Raw genomic sequence first — 19,316 nt, 5'->3', positions numbered from 1 at the left:
CCAGCTTTATCCTTTACTAGCTGGGTGGTCATCTAAACAAGCCAGTTTACCCCCCTGAGCCTTGTTTCCCTCATTTAAAAAAAAATGATACCAATAATTAGACATACTTCATAGAGTTTTTGGGAGGAGTCATTGAGATAAATGTTTCAAGTACTTTGTACATAGTACATTGGCCACTAAATTTTAGTACTTGCCCCTGCCCTATACCACCACCCCTTTGCTGTATTGACAGGAGATGAGCTCTGTCTTTGTGGTGGCATTCCCTCCTAATACTTTTATTAATACCTTGGTATCTACTAAGTCTTTGTAGTCAAAAGAGGCTTTTCTTAGTAGCTGTTACACCATTGTTTATGGTTGTTAAATGATAAAGAAACTCTTTAATTTCCCAACCTAAAAGCATCTTAAGTTGATCTAAAAAGAAACTGCACTTGGAATCTGCCATCTCATTCTTAGTAGAAAACTCACAATCCATGCTGAGTAGATAGAGATGTCCTTAACAGGATCTGACTTTATCTTCTCTCTCCCTTGATATTTTCTTCCCAAGACAACTGGGAAGGGGAATGAACAGACAATTAGAACACAGATTACAGACCGGTTAGATATAATCAGTGGAAGTCTACAGCTGTTTCAGGCAGGAGGTACTGGTTTTTAGGGGAAATGACACCCGATTGGGCATTAGAACTCTTGGATTCTAGTCTCAGTTCTACCACCTACTAGCTTTGGGGCCTTGGGCAAGTCACTTCCCCCTCTTTGGACATCGATTTTCCCATAAGTATATTGGATGAGTAGGACTAGACAGGATTCTAGAATGTTACATCTAAAAAGGCCTTAAAGACTATGTGTTGCTGAGACCAAAGACAGCCTTAGTGACAGCCCTTTTATAAAAAGCTGGCTCTTGGTAACAACAGACGTGATACTTTCAAAGTTCTCTACATACTCTAAGCAAACTCGGTGACACACTTGATGTTTAATGTGGTCTGTGCCAAATGCTAAGAGCTCATTACTTTTGACCCTTTGCCACCTTTGTTTCTAGTGTAGTTAAGAGTATGGTTTTTGCTAATATAACCAGAACCCAGAAAGCTCAACATAGCCTTAGCCAGAGTGTAAATGGAGACTCAGTTGGAAAGCTGGGATTCATCAGGGCCAAGTCTTGTAGCTTTGATTTATAGAAAGGCAAAATTTTTTTTGTACAATCTGATATTTGCAGCCCTGAAGCGACATCTGGAAAGAATCTGGATAGTTGCTCATTTCTGCCACGATTTCCAAGAGTTAGAATGGGTCTGGATCTCTTGGCCTTTGGCAATTGGAAATGACCATCTTATATTAAATTTCTTCTCTCTTTCACACCTAAAGACATGACAGAGAAGAATCCATAAGGGGGTTAATATGTGACCAAACTCAGGCAAGCAGTTCATTAACCCTCTTCCCAATGGAGGTGATCGCTCTCCCGGCAGTGTCTCAAAGCCCAGCAAATTGTCCAGATTTAGTTCCCAGAAGCCTTCAGGAGAGGGATTCCAGGAGTTGGGCTCCTTCCTGAATACAACCCAAAACAACAGCCAAGGCCCATCAGAATGAAATAATATTCCTCGGATATTGAGTTCTCTTAGACCAGGCCTTTAGAATGGCACTCAGTGCCAACCATATGCCCAGAAAACAAATAAGCACTGGTTTGCCCCCAGACTCTACTTTGGCCACCTTCTGGGATTTTTTTCTGAAGTCACTATCAGAGACCATGAAGCCCTAATTGTTCTTAACCAGTCCACAGAAAGCCAAATCAGTCTGTCCTTTTTCTGGAGTTTTGGAGGGTGGGAAAATAAGTTCTGCCTGATACTGTTTCTACCCGAGGAGTTATTTTTAAACTTAAAATGTTTCCTTCTATGGTTTATAGTGGAAAGAGCGTTAGCCTTGAAGTCAGACACTTCTGAGTTCATATCATAGCCCTGCTTCTTACTATCAGGTGGCCTTGGACAATGCACATTCTTTATTCCCAGCCAAGCCTTTGGCCTCACATCCTCTTTCTAGTCTTCTCCCCAGTGAGTTGATCTAGTCTGTCTATGAGTTAGGAATTCCTACTTAATTTTTCAGCTACAGAAGAACCACTACAGTGTCCAGAGGAGGGAAAATGAAGGCCTGTACCCTGTCAAGTTCTAGTGATAATTTTCTCAACTTTCCATTCATTCAGCTTTCTAATTATTCTTTCCTCCCTTAATCCTGTGGAAAGGGGTAGACAGAGGGATTTATTTTGTGGTTACCCTAATGCGCTAGTTGTTCAATCATGTCCTTCAAGCCCAGGTTGTCTTTGCAGAGAAAGGAATTTGTGTTCAGAGAAAGGAACTTGTAAACACTCAATAAATGAGTTAATATACATAAAACACTTAGACATGTGCCTGACATGTAGTAAACATTGTAGAAGAGTTGACCATTAAAACTAACTCTGACCCATGGCTTGAACTTGGAAAAAGTTTATTCCATCAAAGCCATTTTAGTCAGTCTTCTGGGTCAGCAGCTAGTACCACCATTTCCACCTTCTATTACTGCTGTCACTACCTTTTCACAATGATTGCATGAGATGCATAGGAACTGGTTTTGCATCCTGTGCCACCTAGTATTTGACCCTTTAGAAAGTCTCCATATGCTATGAGTTTCCCATTCTTTTAGGATTTATTTCTGCTTTTTTTTTTTTTTTTTGGAGACAGAGTCTCCACTTCTGCCACCCAGTTTGGAGTGCAGTGGCGTGATCTAAGCTCACTGCAGTCTCCATCTCCCAGGTTTAAGCGATTCTCCTGCCTCAGCCTCCCAAGTAGCCAGGATTATGGGTGTGCACCACCACTCCCGGCTAATTTTTGTATTTTTGGTAGAGACAGGGTTTCACCATGTTGGCCAAGCTCGTCTTGAACTCCCGACCTCATGTGATCCTCCTGCCTCAGCCTCCCAAAGTGCTGGGGTTACAGGCTTGAGCCACCATGCCTGGTTTTATTTCTGCTATTGTAAAAGGGTAGGTTGTTATTCCGTTCTCAGAACCTGCTTAGAATAAGTCCTTTCATGGATACACAAGAAGCCACTGGGGCATTAGGTAGAGCTTGCTAGGTTTCTTTTCTTGGACCTATTCTAACTCCCTTGTCAGCTCTGAAAGTTTTCTCATTAATATTGGACTGCCAACAGTGAGTTAAGAGATCTTGGGCCCATATTCTCTTTCCTTCCTCCTTTCTTAATAGAAACTGTGGAGTTTTCCGCAAGTTGCCCTTCCCAATTCCACTAGTTATATCTGTAGTTTATAATCCTGTTTTTAAGGTACCAATGTCACCCCTTCATTCAATGAATACTTACTAAATGCTTACTATGGACAGGTGAAGTTCTAGGCTCTGGGGATACAAACAAAACAAAGGCCCTTTTTTGTGGGTCTTATGTTCTGCTGGAGATAAACAATACATCAGGTGGTGGCAAGTGCTCTGAAGAAAAAGTAAAGCAAGGTAGTGGGTTGTTCCTTTATGGAAGATGGTCAGACAAGGCTACTGTTAACGTGTTATTTAGGCAGAGAACTGAATAAAGTAAGGGTACAAGGTATGGTAGATATCTTTGGGAAGAGCAATTCCATGAATAGGGAAAACCTAGTAGAAAGGCCCAAGGCAGCAGTGTGCTTGGCATGTTGAACAGCAAAGAAACCAGAGTGTCTGGGAGCAAGGATGACAATCTGCTCCATTTCTCTTCCCAAAAGGAATAGCAGTAACACACAGGTTAATGCCCATTGTTAAAAAAGAGTTTTGAAGTGAGGCCTTTGGAGGGCCACAGACCAGAAAAAGAGGTAAGTGGATTCTTCTTACTACAGCAATTGCCAATATTTCCACATTAAAGTTTGGCTTGAATGTTTGCATCTGTAGGCCAGCTTTGGGAAGGATGTTGCAATCCGTGATGACTGCAGGGTTATTCAGGCCACATTTTAATTTTAGAGAAGACGCACAACAGGAAGTTTCCCCTTTGCTTTTCTAGACTTTTCTCACTTAAAGAGAGTGTGGTTTTAAGCCTACCAAGCACCTTCTCTGAGCTCTGCCTACTGCCACATTGGCAAAACTGCTCTCAACCAGCTCCTTACCAATGAGCCTTTCAGTATATTTTCAGGAGACAGGGCATGTGGACAACACCCTGTCCAGGTGGAATTGTCAGCTCTCATTATAAATCGTAGAAGTCAGTGAGCCCATATCTATCTTAAGGCCTGGGTAGCTTCTTGAAGAAGAACAACCTGTGAGGAAGGGTTTTTTTTTTTCAATGAGAAGTGAATAATTTTTATAACTGGAGCAGGGAAATAAGATCATTTAATCTGACAGAGAGCTTGAAGAGCAATTAAGTTCATATCACCTGATTTGCATAGCATGTAACTGCTTCACTCCCTATTGCTCCAGTCTGAAAATTTCTCTGTTCCTCCCTCCCTTTCTCTACCACTCTCCTCTCCCTCTCCCTGTCCCCCTCTTTCACTCTCTCTCCCTCCGTTCCTCCCTCTCCCCTCTCTCCCTCCTCCCTCCCCACCTCTTTGTGTGTCTTGTGTTTTCTCTTTCTCTAAGGAAACATAGGTTTAAGTTCTTTTTAGGGTTCATAATAATTGCAATAACTACCACTTACTGAGTGCTCAGTATGTTCCAGGCTAGGTTCTTTACATCAGGTATACCTTGCTTTATTGTGCTTTACTTTATTGCTCTTTGCAAATATTTTATTTTTAAAAACAATTTGAATGTTGGTGGCAATCCTGTTTCGAGCAAGTCTATCAGAGCCATTTGTCCAACAGCATGGGCTCACTTCTTGTCTCTGTGTTACATTAGGAAAATTCTTGCAGTATTTCAAACTTTTTTTTCCTTCTTACATCTGTTGTGGTGATATGCGTTCAGTGATCTTTGATGTTACTATGTAATTGTTTTGCGGCTCCATGAACTACACCCAGACAAGATAGCAAACTTAATAAATAAATGTTGTATGTTCTGACTGCTCCGCCGATCAGCCATTCCTCATCCCTCTCCCTCTCATGCTTCCCTATTCCCTGAGACACAACAATATTGGAATTAGGCCAATTAAAAACCCGACAAAGGCCTCTAAGTATGCAAGTGAAAGAAGGAGTTGCATGTCTCTCATGTTAACTCAAAAGCTAGAAATGATTAAGCTTAGTTAGGAAGGCGTGTTGAAAGCTGAGATAGGCTGAAAGCTAGGCCTCTTGTGCCAAACAGTTAGCCAAGTTGTAAATACAAAGGAAAAATTCTTGAAGAAAATTAAAAGTGCTACTCCAGTGAACACACAAATGATAAGAAACCAAAATAGCCTTATTGCTCATAGGGAGAAACTTTTAGAGGTCTGGATAGAAAATCAAACCAGCCACAACATTCCCTTAAGCCAAAGCCTAATCCACAGGAAGGCTGCAACTCTTCAATCTGTGAAGGCTGAGGAAGTAAGGAAGCTGCAAAAGAAAAGTTTGAAACTAGCAGAGGTTGGTTCACGATGTTTAAGGAAATAAACCAGTTCCATGACATAAAAGTGCAAGGTGAAGCGACAAGTGCTGATGTAAAAGCTGTACCAAGTTATCCAGAAAATGCAGCTAAGATCATTGATGAAGGTGGCAACACTAAAAAACACATTTTCGGTGTACGTGAAATAGCCTTCTATTGGAAGAAGATGCCATGTAGGACTTTCATAGCTGCAAAGAAGTCAATGCCTGGGTTCAAAGTTTCACAGGACAGGCTGACTCTTTTCATTAAGGGCTAATGCAGCTGGTGAAGCCAAGGCTCATTGACCATTCTGTAAATCCTAGGGCCCTTAAGAGTTATGCAAAATCTACTCTGCCCATGCTGCATATGTGGGACAACAAAGCCTAAGTGACAACACATCTGTCTACAGAATGTTTTACTGAATATTTTAAGCCCACTCTTGAGACCTACTGCTCAAAAGAAAAGCTCTCTTTCAAAATATCACTGCCCATTAACAATGTACTAATCACCCAGCAGCTCTGATGGAGATGTGCAAGGAGATTAATGAATGTTGTTTCCATGCCTACTAATACAACATCCATTCTGCAGCCCATGGATCAAGGAATAAAGTAACTTTCCAGTCTTATTATTTAAGAAGTAGATTTCATCAGGATTTAGATCCCATAGATAGTGATTCCTCTGATGAATCTGGGCAAAGTAAATTTAAAACCTTCTGGAAAGCATTCACCAATCTAGATGTCATTAAGAATATTAATAATTTATGAGAGGAGGTCAGAATATCAACAAAATAACAGAGGTTTGAAAAAATTAATTACAACCTTCATGGCTGACTTTGAGGAGCTTAAGCCTTCAGTGGAGGAAGTAACTGTAGATGTGGTAGAAATAGCAAGAGAACTAGAATTGGAAGTGGAGCCTGAAGACGTGACTGAATTGCTGCCATCTCAGGATAAAAGTTCAATGGATGAGAAGTTACTTTTTATGGATGAGCAAAGAAAATGGTTTCTTGAGGTGGAATCTACTCCTGGTGAAGATGCTGTGAACATTGTGGAAATGATAACCAAGGATTTAGAATATTGCATAAACTTGGTTTACTAAAGCAGTGGCCGGGTTTGAGAGGAGTGACTCCAATTTTGAAAGAAGTTCTGAGGGTAAAATGCTATCAAACAGCATGGCATGCTACAGAGAAATTTTTTTTTGTGAAAGGAAGAGTCAATTGATGCAGCTAACTTCATTGTTGTCTTCTTTTAAGAAATTGCCATAGCCACTCCAGCCTTCAGTAAGCACCATCCTGATCAATCAGCAGTCATCAACATAGAAGCAAGACCCTCCACCAGCAAAAAAGGGTATGATTTGCCAAAGGCTCTGGTGATTGTCAGCATTTTTTAGCAATAAATTATTTTTAATGAAGGGATGTACACCGTATTTTTAGGAATCATGCTATTGCACACTTACTAGACTACAGTGTAGTATAAGCACCATGAAACCAGAAAAAATTGTGTGGCTCAGTTTATTGTGATACATATTTTATTCTGGTGGTCTGGAACCAAATCCACACTATCTCCTAGGTATGTCTGTATGTTACCTCATTCAACCATCACAACAACCCTATGAGGTAGTTGGTATCACTATTCTCATTTTGCAGCTGACATTTTCGAAATGCAAACTGAGCTTCAAGTTTGAGATTCATATAGTTTAAGTTTCTTGCCCCTGGTTACATAGCAAAGCTCCAACACAACTGACTCTGACTCTGTCCTGACTCTTTGACCTCTACTTTGTACTCTCTCACCTCTATTTTGTACTCTCTCTTCCCAATTATAGTTGGTGAAGGAATAAATGAAAAAAAAAGTTCTATTATTTAATATGCTCTAAAGGGCCTGGTAGCCAAAATTCATCCATTCATTTTAAAAACTGTCATTGAGCTGCTTTATCTTGCCTCGTGCCCTACTCAGCCCTAGTCTCTAGAGAGGAATCACGAAAAAAAATCTCTGCTGTCAGAAAAGTTATGGGACTTGGGGGTATCTGGAACCAACTAACACTCAGGATGCAGTGTAATAAAGACTGTGGTGAAGATGTGCATTGGATGCTGTGGGAGCCCACGGAAAGGGAACTTACCTCTCTATTGGGAATCAGAGAAGTCTTCATACAGTGGGTAATGCATGATGTGAGTCCTGAAAATCAGAGGAGTAGATTAATTAATTAACCTTCTGTAAGAAAAGTCCTCCTATAACAGAGGACTGCAAATTATTTGGCTTAAATATGATGGAGAGGAGTTCATTTTTCTCTCACATAAAAGTCTAGCAGTGAATAGTCCAAGATCAATGACATACTTCCGCCATCCTCACCACTTGGCTTCAGTTTCTTGATCCTAGATAGCTATTCCGTTTGTCCCCATTTACTAGCCAGAGAGAAAGGGAAAAAAAGACAGAATGTAATACAGACAGCTTCTTCATAAAAGCATGACCCAGAGGCTTTCATGCATTATTTCTACTTGTATTCTGTTATCTAAAACTTAATCACATGTCCTTACCTAGCTGCAAGGGAGACTAAGAAAGGTAGGCATGGGTGCCCAGCTACCATTCAGTGACTTCCATTAGTAAAAGTAAGAAGGGGAAGGTGGGTACCAGTAAGCAATTAGCAGTCTCTTCCATAAAGGGTAAGAGTGAAAGTGTTCTGTGTATAGATCACTCTGGATACATACAGGAATGAGACACCAGAGAAATTAAGTTCCATAAAATAACCAAAGAACTAAATAACTAAGAGACTAAAGAACTTTAATAATTCAGCATGGCTATAGTGGAGGGTGAATGTAGGGGAATAGTGGAAGATGGGGCTGGAGATTTCAGGATGTGGCCAGATTATTGAGTACTTTGTGTGCTAACTAAGGAATTTGGCCTTTGTCCCGAAGACAGTGAAGAGTCATTGAAACATTTTAAGCAGTGGAGTAACACAATTAGATTAGAGTTGAGAAAGATCACTCTACCTGCACTTGGGTAGACAGATTAAAGACAGGAGTGGCTGGAGACAGAAGGAACAATTAGGAGACTATTATAATCATAGAGAGACATGATGAGACTCAACCAAGTCAGTGGTAGTGAGCAGAGGGGACAGATTAGAGAGACATTAAGGAAGTATAATTGATAGAACTTGGTGACTAAATGGATGTGGGATGTGAGAGAGGGGGAGGATTTTAAGATAATAATGTCCAGATTTGTGGCTTGGACATTGGCATTGTTTTAGATAATAAAAAATTTTAAGGGACGAAAGTGTTTAATTCTAGAAATGTTGAATTTGAGATACCTCTGGGATATCCAGAAGGCAACATTGAGCAGTTAGTTAGATATATTGGTATAGAAACCAGTAGAGAAACTTGGTAGTGCAAGCCATGTGAGTGGATGACACGGTTGAGAAAGCGAATGAGTGCAGACAAGTGAGATCATTAGAAGGTTGAGGACATAATCCCGGAGAACATTAAATTTCAGAGAGAGCCAGTGAAAGAGACGACAGTGTTCAGAGAAGCAGAAAGGTAAAGAGAGAGGAATTTTTAGAAATGGATTGGTTAAATGTGTTAAATGTTGGAGCACAGTCAAAATAAAAATTGAAAAGTACCTGTTGGAGTCAGCAATCAGCAGGCCAGTGGTGATCATTGTAAAAACAGTTACAGAGGAGTGATGTGGGCAGAGACAAGGTTGAGGATCAACTGGCGGATGAAGAAATGGAGACTTAACTGTCTGGAAAGTGTAGAAGAAAATGAATGTGATGGCAGTGGGGAGTAGCTTGGGTTCAGACAGGAGAGACTTAAGTTCATTTAAATGCTTTTGAGAAACAGTATTGTAAGAAAGGAGATGAATGATGGAGGAAGGTCCCTGAGAAACAGGAAGAGATGAGATGGGATCCAGAGCATAGGTAGAGGCATTCTCCTTAGAAAGTGAGGAGAGATAAAGTAGGTTTATAAGTGTGGATGTCAATGAGTTTGTCAGTATGGGGACAGAAAGTTGAAGTTGTTTACTTTATTTATTTATTTATTTATTTATTTATTTATTTATTTATTTATTTTGAGACAGTCTTGCTCTGTTGTCCAGGATGGAGTGCAGTGGTGCAATCTGGGCTCACTGCAACCTCCACCTTCCAGATTTGAGCAATGCTCCTGCCTCAGCCTCCTGAGTAGCTGAGATTACAGGCATGCTGCAACATGCCTGACTAATTTTTGTACTATTAATAGAGCTAGGGTTTCACCATGTTGGCCAGGCTTGTCTTGAACTCCTGGCCTCAAGGGATCCGCCTGCCTCAGCCTCCCAAAGTGCTGAGATTACAGACATAAGCCACCGCGCCCAGCCGAAGAAGTTTACTTCTAATGACCTCCCTTTTCTCTGAAGTATGAGGTGACGCCATCTGTGAGGGAGGGTGTCTATGGTCTGGTATATTATGAATGGCTCAGCAAGGATGTCTTCTAACTGAGCAAAGGGAAATAATATATGATGCGTTTATCTCCATTAATAACACTCACTTGGGTTCAATCGGAAGAGATTGTTGGATGGACAGATGCGTGGATGGATGCCTATAAACATAATAAATATGTATTCTGTTTTCCTCCACTCAATGTTTTCAAAATGTTTTTTTAGAAGTTTAGTTCAGGGTTAAAATTTTCTTGAATCCCATCTGCATTAAGTAAGTATATTCTCATTTGTTATTCCTCTTCATTATTCTAGACCAACATTTTTCAGCCTTGGTATTATTTTGACATTTTGGGCCAATAATTCTTGTTGTGGGGACTGCCGTGGGCATTGTTGGATGTTTAGCAGGATTCCTTGCCTTTCCCCACTAGATGCCAACCCCCCTTCCACAGTTGTGACAATAAATATTTTCACAGATGTCATGAAATGTCCCCTGGAAAATAGAATTGGCCCCAGTTAAGAGGTTGTATTCAAAACCAAATGGAAGGGCCCTGGAGAGAGAGAGAGAGAGAAGGGGGATTTAAGCTAGACAAATACTCATGTACATTTATCAGTTGATCATGACAACTATACTCATAGACATGATCTTCTTTTGGCAAATTAGACAACTGAGGCTCAGAGAGGTTAAATGACTTGCCTAACATGACAGAGGCCATAAGTGATAGAGCTGGGGTTTGAACTCATGTGTGTTAGATCCCTACAATTTAGGTTCTTTCTTAAACAACAATAAAAAATATTTTAGAGGGTGTCCTTGTTTTCATTTTTATTATGTTTTAAAAAATCAAACTAAACTTAAAATTCAGCACAAAAATTTAAATAATATAGAAGTGTATAGACTAAAACAGGAATGTATCTGTTGACATTCCTCTGTAATCCTATTCACTTTCCTAGAGGTTATGATTGTGATTGTTAACAATTTAATGTGTATGCTTTTAGACCCTTTTCTTTGCAATTATAAATGACAAAGGACAGTGCATTCATACACACACAAAACTATTTTTGAATAATGACATCATACTATATATACTGTTCCATAAGCTACTTTAAAATATTTAATCTTTCCACCTCAGTTCTTACAAATCTACATCACCACCTTTTAACAGTTGTGTAATATTCCTCAGTGAGTGAACCACAATTTATGTAACTTTCCCATGTTAATAGATATTTATGTAGTTTTATTTTTTTATGGTACATGGAACTTGCATAGATATCAGTGTGTGTATGTGTCAGGATTTCTGCTTAATAGGGGTTTTAAAAGTAGGGAGATCAGAGGGCATGCCTATTTAAAATCATGATTGCTACTACCAGATTGACCCCCAATATGGATAAACCAAATCACCCTCCCAATAACAGCTTATAAAGGTGACTGTTTTTACCCACTTCTTTGTCAGTTTAGGACAATATTGATTTTTCTTAATTTATCAGTCTAATAGGCAAAATGTGATATCTTGTTTGAATTGTAGTTTTATAATTATTAGTGAAGTTGATTTTTATGTTCACAAGCTATTTCATTTTCTTTTCCTTTGTATGTCCTTTTCAATGGCTGGTCGCTTCAAAATCCTCCCCTCTCCAGGCCACTCCCACACTAAACTCTTCACCTAAGGCAACCACTAATCAGTTCTGTCAGTATAATTTGTGTTTCCTAAAGTTCTGTATAAATGGAATAATGCAGTACATACTTTTCTTTTGGTCTGGCTTCTTTGGTTCAGCATATTTATTCTGAGATTAATTTAAGTTGTTATAGTGAGTCAATAGTTCATTCCTTTTTAGTACTGAGTAGTATTCCATCATATATACCAAAATTTGGTTGTCTATTCACTAGTTAATGGACATTTGGGTTGTTTCAGTTTGGGTCTGCTGCAAACATTTGTGTACAGTCTGTACGACTATATGTTTTCTTTTTTCTTGAGTAAACATGAAGGAGTAGAAATGACTGAGTCACATAGTAATTATACATTTAATTTTTAAAGAAAACGTAAAACATTTTTCTTAAGTAACTGTATCATTGTACTTTCTGGAAGAGACTGTAAAACTCATGTTAATTCTGTATATGTTTGGTGGAATCCTCCAGCTAAACTCTCTGGGTCTAGAGATTTCTTCTTTGGAAGTTTTTAAACTATGAATTGAAATTTTTTAATGGTTATAGGACTATTCAGATGATCTATTTCATTGGGTGTTTTTTTTTTTTAATTCACTATGACATTGTATGATTTTACATTCCCATCAGCAGTGAAAGTTCCAGTTCCTCCATATTCTTTTCAACATGTGGTATGGTCAGTCTAAAAAATTTCAACCATTCTAATAGGTGTTCAGTGGCATCGCATCATGTTTTTAGCATGCATTTCCCTATTGACTTAATGATGTTGAACTTTTTTTATGTTTGCCATTTGTATGTTTTCTTTGGTAAAGTGTCTATTCAAATATTTTGCTTATTCTTTAAAAACTGATTTACTTGTTTTCTTATTATTGGGTTATTGAGTTTTGGGAGTTCTTTATATAATATATATATAATACAAGTTCTTTATCAGACATATGATTTACAAATATTTTAACTCAGTCTGTGGTTTTTCTTTTCATTCTTAACAGTGTCTTTTAGAAAATCATGAGTTTTCAAATTTGATGTTCAGTTTATTGATTATTTTATGAATCATTGTATCTAAGATATCTTTGGCTAACCTAAGATTACAAAGATTTTTCTCCTTGAAATTTTATAGTTTCAGCTTTTAAATTTGATTATAGCCCATTTTGAGTTAGTTTTCTTCTGTGGTATAAGATACGAATTGAAGTTTTTTTTGTTTTTTGTTTTTTTGCCTATGTATATCACATTGTTCCAGTACCATTGCTGTCCTTTCTCCACTGAATTGCCTTTGTAAAATAAATAAATAAATTTATCTGTATAGATGTGGGTCTATTTCTGGGCTTTCTATTTTGTTCCATTGATCTATTCACCTATCTTGACATTAGTGCCACACTGTCTTAATTGTTGTAGCTTTATAATAAGACTTGAAATCAGGTAGTGTTAGCTTTCCAACTTTGTTTTTCTTTTTCAAGATTGTTTTGGCTATTCTAGGTTCTTTGCATGTCCTTATACATTTTTGAATCAGCTTGTCAATGTCTACATACAAGCTTACTGGTATTTGGGTTGTGTTCAGTCTGTAGATCAATTTTGTGAGAATTTACATCTTAACACTATTGAGTCTTTATACCTGCAAACAAAATATATCTCAGTTTATCTAGATTTTCTTAATATTTCTCAGCAATATTTTGAAGATTTTAGTGTACAAAATCTCTCTGGCACTTTGCCTTGCAAATTCTCACTTCCTTGTCTTTCCCATACTCCCAATTCAGTCTTCTCAACGTAGGGATACTACTGGGTTCCACTTGGGTTCCCCTTCCTGCACTGCAGCCTGCAAAACTCTAAGCTGGGAAACTCATAGGGCTGACCTCATTTGTTTTTTTCAGTCTCTCAGCATTCACTGTCCTTCACTGCTGGATTTCCAATGCCTTTAAAACTACTGTTGCATGTATTTTTCCTAGTTTTGTTTTGTTTTTACTTGTTTCAGGCTAAATGAGTAAAACTAGTTTCTGTGCCCTATCTTGGCCGGAATAAGATAGTAGCTGTTTGTAGTAGTATTTTAGTAGTAGTAGTTAGTAGCTGTTAATAGTAGTAGTATTTTCAGGTGACAGTTTGGCCTTTTACATTAGAATTGCAAATGTATTTGTTTTTTGCCTCAGCAATTCCAGTCCCTCTTCTAGGTGGTGGAGATAGAGCAGTGAACATGACAGACATGCTTCTATGTTGTGTAAAATCTAGCTTGGAGACAGACAGCAAACAAAATCAATAAGTAAAACGTGTTCTATGTTAGAGAGTGATAGGAAATGCTGAAGAGAAAAAAAATTAAAATGGAAGGAAGATAGGAATGCTTGCGTAGAGGGAGGCATGTCATTGTTTTAAATATATTGACCTGGAAGGGCTTACTGAGCAGGGTATGTTTGATTAGAATCCTAGAAGAATGGATATCTGAAGGAAGATCAGTCTGGGTGGAAGAAACAGTCAGTGCAACGACCTCATGTATTCGAAAAATAGCAAGGAATATTTGTAACAACGACTACACTGTTTGAGCTCACAAAATGGTGGCTCTTTAGACTATTATTACTAATGATGGTGGAATTAGGAATATGACCTAGAACCGTATGGCCTCAACATTAATCTGCTTGCTGTTAAGTTACATTTTGTCTTCCTTACAATCATGAGGCATATACTCACGGCTTGTGATTGTTCATGCATTGTTTCTTATCATTGTCCACCTTTTACACAGGCTTGCCTTGTGTTCTCAATCATGTTATTTCCATGCCCATGTAGTCTGTGTTGACCCTTGCCTGATGGCATATTGGGCTCTGACATTTCTCTTTACACTAATCACTGGGGTTGATTTTGTTAGTCTCACTGGCTAGACAGTGGTCTCCTTTCTCCATCGCATATGTGTATCATCCCATAGTGTATGCACTTGGGCGAAAAGGTTGGTCTCCATGGAGACCGGAAAATCCTTAAGTACACATGAGACATTATATAAAAATTCTAATCACAGCTCCTTCTGCATGCCTTCGGCACTTCTTATAGCATCCAAGGCACTATGTTGTTGCTTTTTAATTTTATTTTACTTTTTATTGAATAGGTAATGTACCATGGCATGAAATTATAAAAGAACAAAGTGACATAGGAGGGAAAACACAGTTGTTCTCCCTGTATTCCCCAGCCAATCATTAGTCCTACCTTGAGACAAACAATGTAATCAGATTCTTTGGTATCCCTTCAGAACTATTTAAGGCATATGGGCATGTAATTGTGTTTAGTCTCCTTCCATGTCCTACCCCCACCCATAGAAGGCACCTTGACAGCTCCTTTAATTTCTTTCTTACCACACTCTGTGAAGTGGGTGATGCTGTCCCTATGTTACGGATGAGAAAGCCGAGGCTCAGAGAAGTGAGGTGACTTGCCTAAGGTCTCCCAGGAAGGACATGGAAAATCCAGGACTAATGCCATCTTTTATAGGCATTTTTTCTTCCAAACTGAGAAGTGCCAGGTTCTGTGCCTTGAGCATAGTAGGAGATACCTAAACATTTACCTGTAGCTAGAGTGATTAAGAAAATCTCTGATTCTTTGAGTCATGTTAGTATTCACGTTACAAACTCTAGATATAAGGCCAGCAAGCATCAACTGGTGGGTAGCATTCAGAAGACAAAAACTTGATCTAATTATTCTCTAGATATCTTCCTTCTTTCTCCACAGATCTATTTAGGTCCACCTGAGGAAAGCGCTGCACCGCCAGTGCCTCCGCCTCGGGTGACAGCAAGAAGGCACAAACCAATCACGATTTCAAAGCGCTTGCTGCGAGAAAGGACGGTTTTCTATACTTCTTCCCTGGATGAAAGCGAAGGTCAGTACTGAGGTTCACCTTTAGCTTCTGAATGGTGATTAGACACAAAGAGGATATCGAAGGGCAGAAGGGGTGGCATGACCATTTTTCTCTCTATAAAAGTAGACCTTTCCTGGCTCCTGAGCTTAAAAGCAGCCAGGGTTTGTAGTTTGTGCTCAGAGAGGGGATTAAGCCTTTGACAGCAGATAGGATGGTGATGAGCTTGTAAAGGAAGTTACCACGTGGAGGATCCCTATAAGGCCAGTGCAGGATCCAAGGTGTTCTTAGATTTATGCCCCCAATATATTGAAATGGGTGAGCAAGGTGAATGTTGTGAAATTTTAAATTCAAATATAGCAAACACGGATTGGATAACTACTATGTGCCAGGTATTGTGCTAGGTGAAATTAAGATACATTGCTTGCCCTCACAGAAGAAATGGAGACATAGATAAGTGAAGAAATAAATGCCTTCAGTGGAATAATTGCTAGTGTGGAGACTACACCCATTCTAAATGTGCCTCTGCCCTCCTACTCCACTAAGACCATTTTTGTCAGGTTTGCCAATAATCTCCATGAGGCCAAACCAAATAGCTACAACATTGTTCTCATCATACTCAGTTTGTGAGTAGCATCTGACACAGTTGACTAACTCCACCTTCTTGAAACACTTTATTCACCTGGCTCTCAGGATACCAGATTTTCCTTTAATCTCACCAGATAATCCATCTCAGTCTTCTCTCCTGGTTTTCCTTCTCTTCCCAACTTTACATGTTAGAAGGTCCCAGAGCTTTTTTCTTAGTCCTGTTCTCTGATCATGTTCTTTTCCTGTGTGATCTCATTAAATTTCATGGTTTTACATACCATTTAAATGCTAAAGATGATTTCCAAATTTATCTAAGATTGATATCTTGCCTCTTTTGTCATATCAAATTTCCTGCTCAACAGTTCTCCTTGGATGACTCATGGGCATCTCAGTTTACACTGTGCAAAACATAACTTGATGCCTGACTCTTTCTTAACCTGCTCCTACTCTGGTCTCCTCCATCTAAGTAATTGGCAGCAGCAGTCATCCAGTTGCTAAGGTCAAGAACTTTGGAATCATCCTTGGTTACTACTTTCCCTTTTTCCTTCATATTGAATCCATTGGCAATTCTTGTCAGCTCTACCTGCACATTATATGCTAACTTCTACTACTGCCCACTGCTTCTATCGCTGTAAGCCACTATTATCTCTTACCTGGTATCATTGCTTGCCTTCTTCCTTGCCTGTAATTCATTCTCCCCGGCAGCCAGTAACAGCACATCCTTTAAAATATGGAAATCAGGATTCTGCAAGCTTCCCAAGCACACATCAGCAGCCGGCTCCCTTACTGTCTGAATCATCGACCTCTCTCCATTTCCAAAATGTCGCTTTCTAACAAGCTGACATTGGACGAACCGGACGTCAAAGGGCAGCGGGTCATTATGAGAGTGGACTTCAATGTTCCTGTGTAGAATAACCAGATAACAAACAACCAGAGGATTAAGGCTACTGTCTTAAGCATCAAATTCTGCTTGGACAATGGAGCCAAGTCAGTAGTCCTTATGAGCCACCTAGGCCAGCCTGATGGTGTCCCTATGCCTGACAATACTCCTTAGAGCCATTTGCTGTAGAATTCAAATCTCTGCTGGGCAAGGATGTTCTGTTCTTGAAAGACTGTGTAGGCCCAGAAGTGGAGAAAGCCTGTGCCAACCCAGCTGCTGGGTCTGTCATCCTGCTGGAGAACCTCCACTTTCATGTGGAAGAAGAAGGGAAGGGAAAACTCTGGGAACAAGGTTAAAGTGAGCCCGCCAAAATAGAAGCTTTCCGAGCTTCACTTTCCACGCTAGGGAATGTGTATGTCAATGGTGCTTTTGGCACTGCTCACAGAGCCCACAGCTCCATGGTAGGAGTCAGTCTGCCACAGAAGGCTGGTGGTTTTTTGATGAAGAAGGAGCTGAACTACTTTGTGAAGGTCTTGGAGAGCCCATAGCGACCCTTCCTGGCCATTCTGGGTGGAGCTAAATTTGCAGACAAGATCCACCTGATCAATAATATGCTGGACAAAGTCAATGAGATGATTATTGGTGGTGGAACGGCTTTTACCTTCCTTAAGGTGCTCAACAACATGGAGACTGGCACTTCTCTGTTTGATGAAGAGGGAGCCAAGATTGTCAAAGACCTAATGTCCCAAGCTGAGAAGAATGGTGTGAAGATTACCTTGCCTATTGACTTTGTCACTGCTGAGAAATTTGATGAGAATGCCAAGACTGGCCAAGCCACTGTGGCTTCTGGCATACCTGCTGGCTGAATGGGCTTGGACTGTGGTCCTGAAAGCAGCAAGAAGTATGCTGAGACTGTCACTTGGGCTAAGCAGATTGTGTGGAATGGTCCTGTGGGGGTATTTGAATGGGAAGCTTTTGCCCAGGGAACCAAAGCCCTCATGGATGAGGTGGTGAAAGCCACTTCTAGGGGCTGCACTACCATCATAGGTGGTGGAAACACTGCCACTTGTTGTGCCAAATGGAACACAGAGGATAAAATCAGACATGTGAGCACTAGGGGTGGTGCCAGTTTAGAGCTCCTGGACGGTAAAGTCCTTCCTGGGGTGGATGCTCTCGGCAATATTTAGTACTTTCCTGCCTTTTAGTTCCTGTGCACAGCCCCTAAGTCAACTTAGCATTTTCTGCATCTCCACTTGGCATTAGCTAAAACCTTCCATGTCAAGATTCAGCTAGTGGCCAAGAGATGCAGTGCCAGGAACCCTTAAACAGTTGCACAGCTTCTCAGCTCATCTTTACTGCACCCTGGATTTGCCTACATTCTTCAAGATCCCATTTGAATTTCTTAGTGACTAAACCATTGTGCATTCTAGAATGCATATATGCATATTTTGCCTGTTAAAAAAAAGTGAGCTGTGTTAGCTTAGTTCTCTTTTGATGTAGCTTATCCTGATTAGCTTTGTCACTGTTTCACTACTCAGCGTGGAAACAAGATGAAATTCCATTTGTAGGTAGGGAGACGAAATTGATGATCCATTAAATAAACAAGAAAAGTGTCCATTGAAACCATGAAAAAAATGGAAATCAGATCACATCATTCCCTCTGTGCCAAATTTTCAGTAACCTCCCTTCATACCTAGAATAAAACTTGCATTTTATTCTTCATTATATGACTGTTGCTTATTTCTGTGACCTTCATTTCTGAACTTTGCTCTCTCACTGTCTCTTTTGCTCTCTACTGTAATCTCATTGTTCTTGCAGGTCCTTACTTGTGTCAAACTTACCTAAGGGCCTTTGCATTTGCTACTCTCTTGGCCCTAAACATTCTTCCTCCAGAACTTCACAAGGCTCACTCTTTCATTCAGGTGTCTACTAAATGCTGTCTTCTCATAGAGACCTTTTCTTAACATTCTACTTAAATAGTTCTTTCTCCTCCTCCAATCACTCCCTATCCCTTTATATGGCTTTATGCAACTCATATCCCCTGCTTCTGTTTGTTCACATGTTTATTATCTCTCTCTCCCATTAGAATGTAAAATCTATTTGATTACCAGGCCCTAGAACAACTCCTGGTATACATATCATGTATTTAGTAAATATTCTAAGAATGAATGAGTGGATGTATAAGGAATGATGAAGAGATTATCACTTAGGTTAAGGGATCAACTCTTTGACAGAGGAGGTGAGCTGGCATTCAGGAGAAAGTGGAGGGGAACATTGGATGCCTGTCTGTTGTTCCATAGTCTCATTTTTACAGAATGGGTTTATTTGTTTATTTACAGTCTCCCCAAATATAAACTCTATGCCAGTGGCCACTTGTTTTTTTTACTATATCCAAAGCATGGGCACAGTGCCAGGCATATAGTAATTCCTTAATAAATGAGTGCAAAAAATGAATGAACTGTGTGTCAGTAGATAGAAGGTCTAATTTAATCTTGGCTACTAGCCTGCTGAATAACTT

The 19,316-nt window shown here is 39.6% G+C and overlaps 1 protein-coding gene and 1 pseudogene across 5 annotated transcripts in view; both read left to right on the top strand.

Moving 5' to 3' along the window:
- The window catches only part of OPHN1 (oligophrenin 1), a 386,455-nt gene that overhangs the window by 341,186 nt on the left and 25,953 nt on the right, over positions 1-19,316 (top strand). For all 5 annotated transcript variants that reach the window (XM_003816906.6, XM_014343473.4, XM_008970014.4 and 2 more), the window contains exon 20: positions 15,207-15,354. In XM_003816906.6, the coding sequence (XP_003816954.2) occupies positions 15,207-15,354 (148 nt within the window). The remainder of the gene's footprint in view (positions 1-15,206; positions 15,355-19,316) is intronic.
- Positions 16,739-18,257, top strand: LOC100975776 (phosphoglycerate kinase 1-like; annotated as a pseudogene).

The sequence above is a fragment of the Pan paniscus genome, chromosome X, assembly GCF_029289425.2.
Source record: "Pan paniscus chromosome X, NHGRI_mPanPan1-v2.0_pri, whole genome shotgun sequence".
Taxonomy (NCBI): Eukaryota; Metazoa; Chordata; class Mammalia; order Primates; family Hominidae; genus Pan; species Pan paniscus.
Note: the sequence above shows the minus strand (reverse complement) of the source record. Positions and strands in the feature narration are given on the sequence as shown.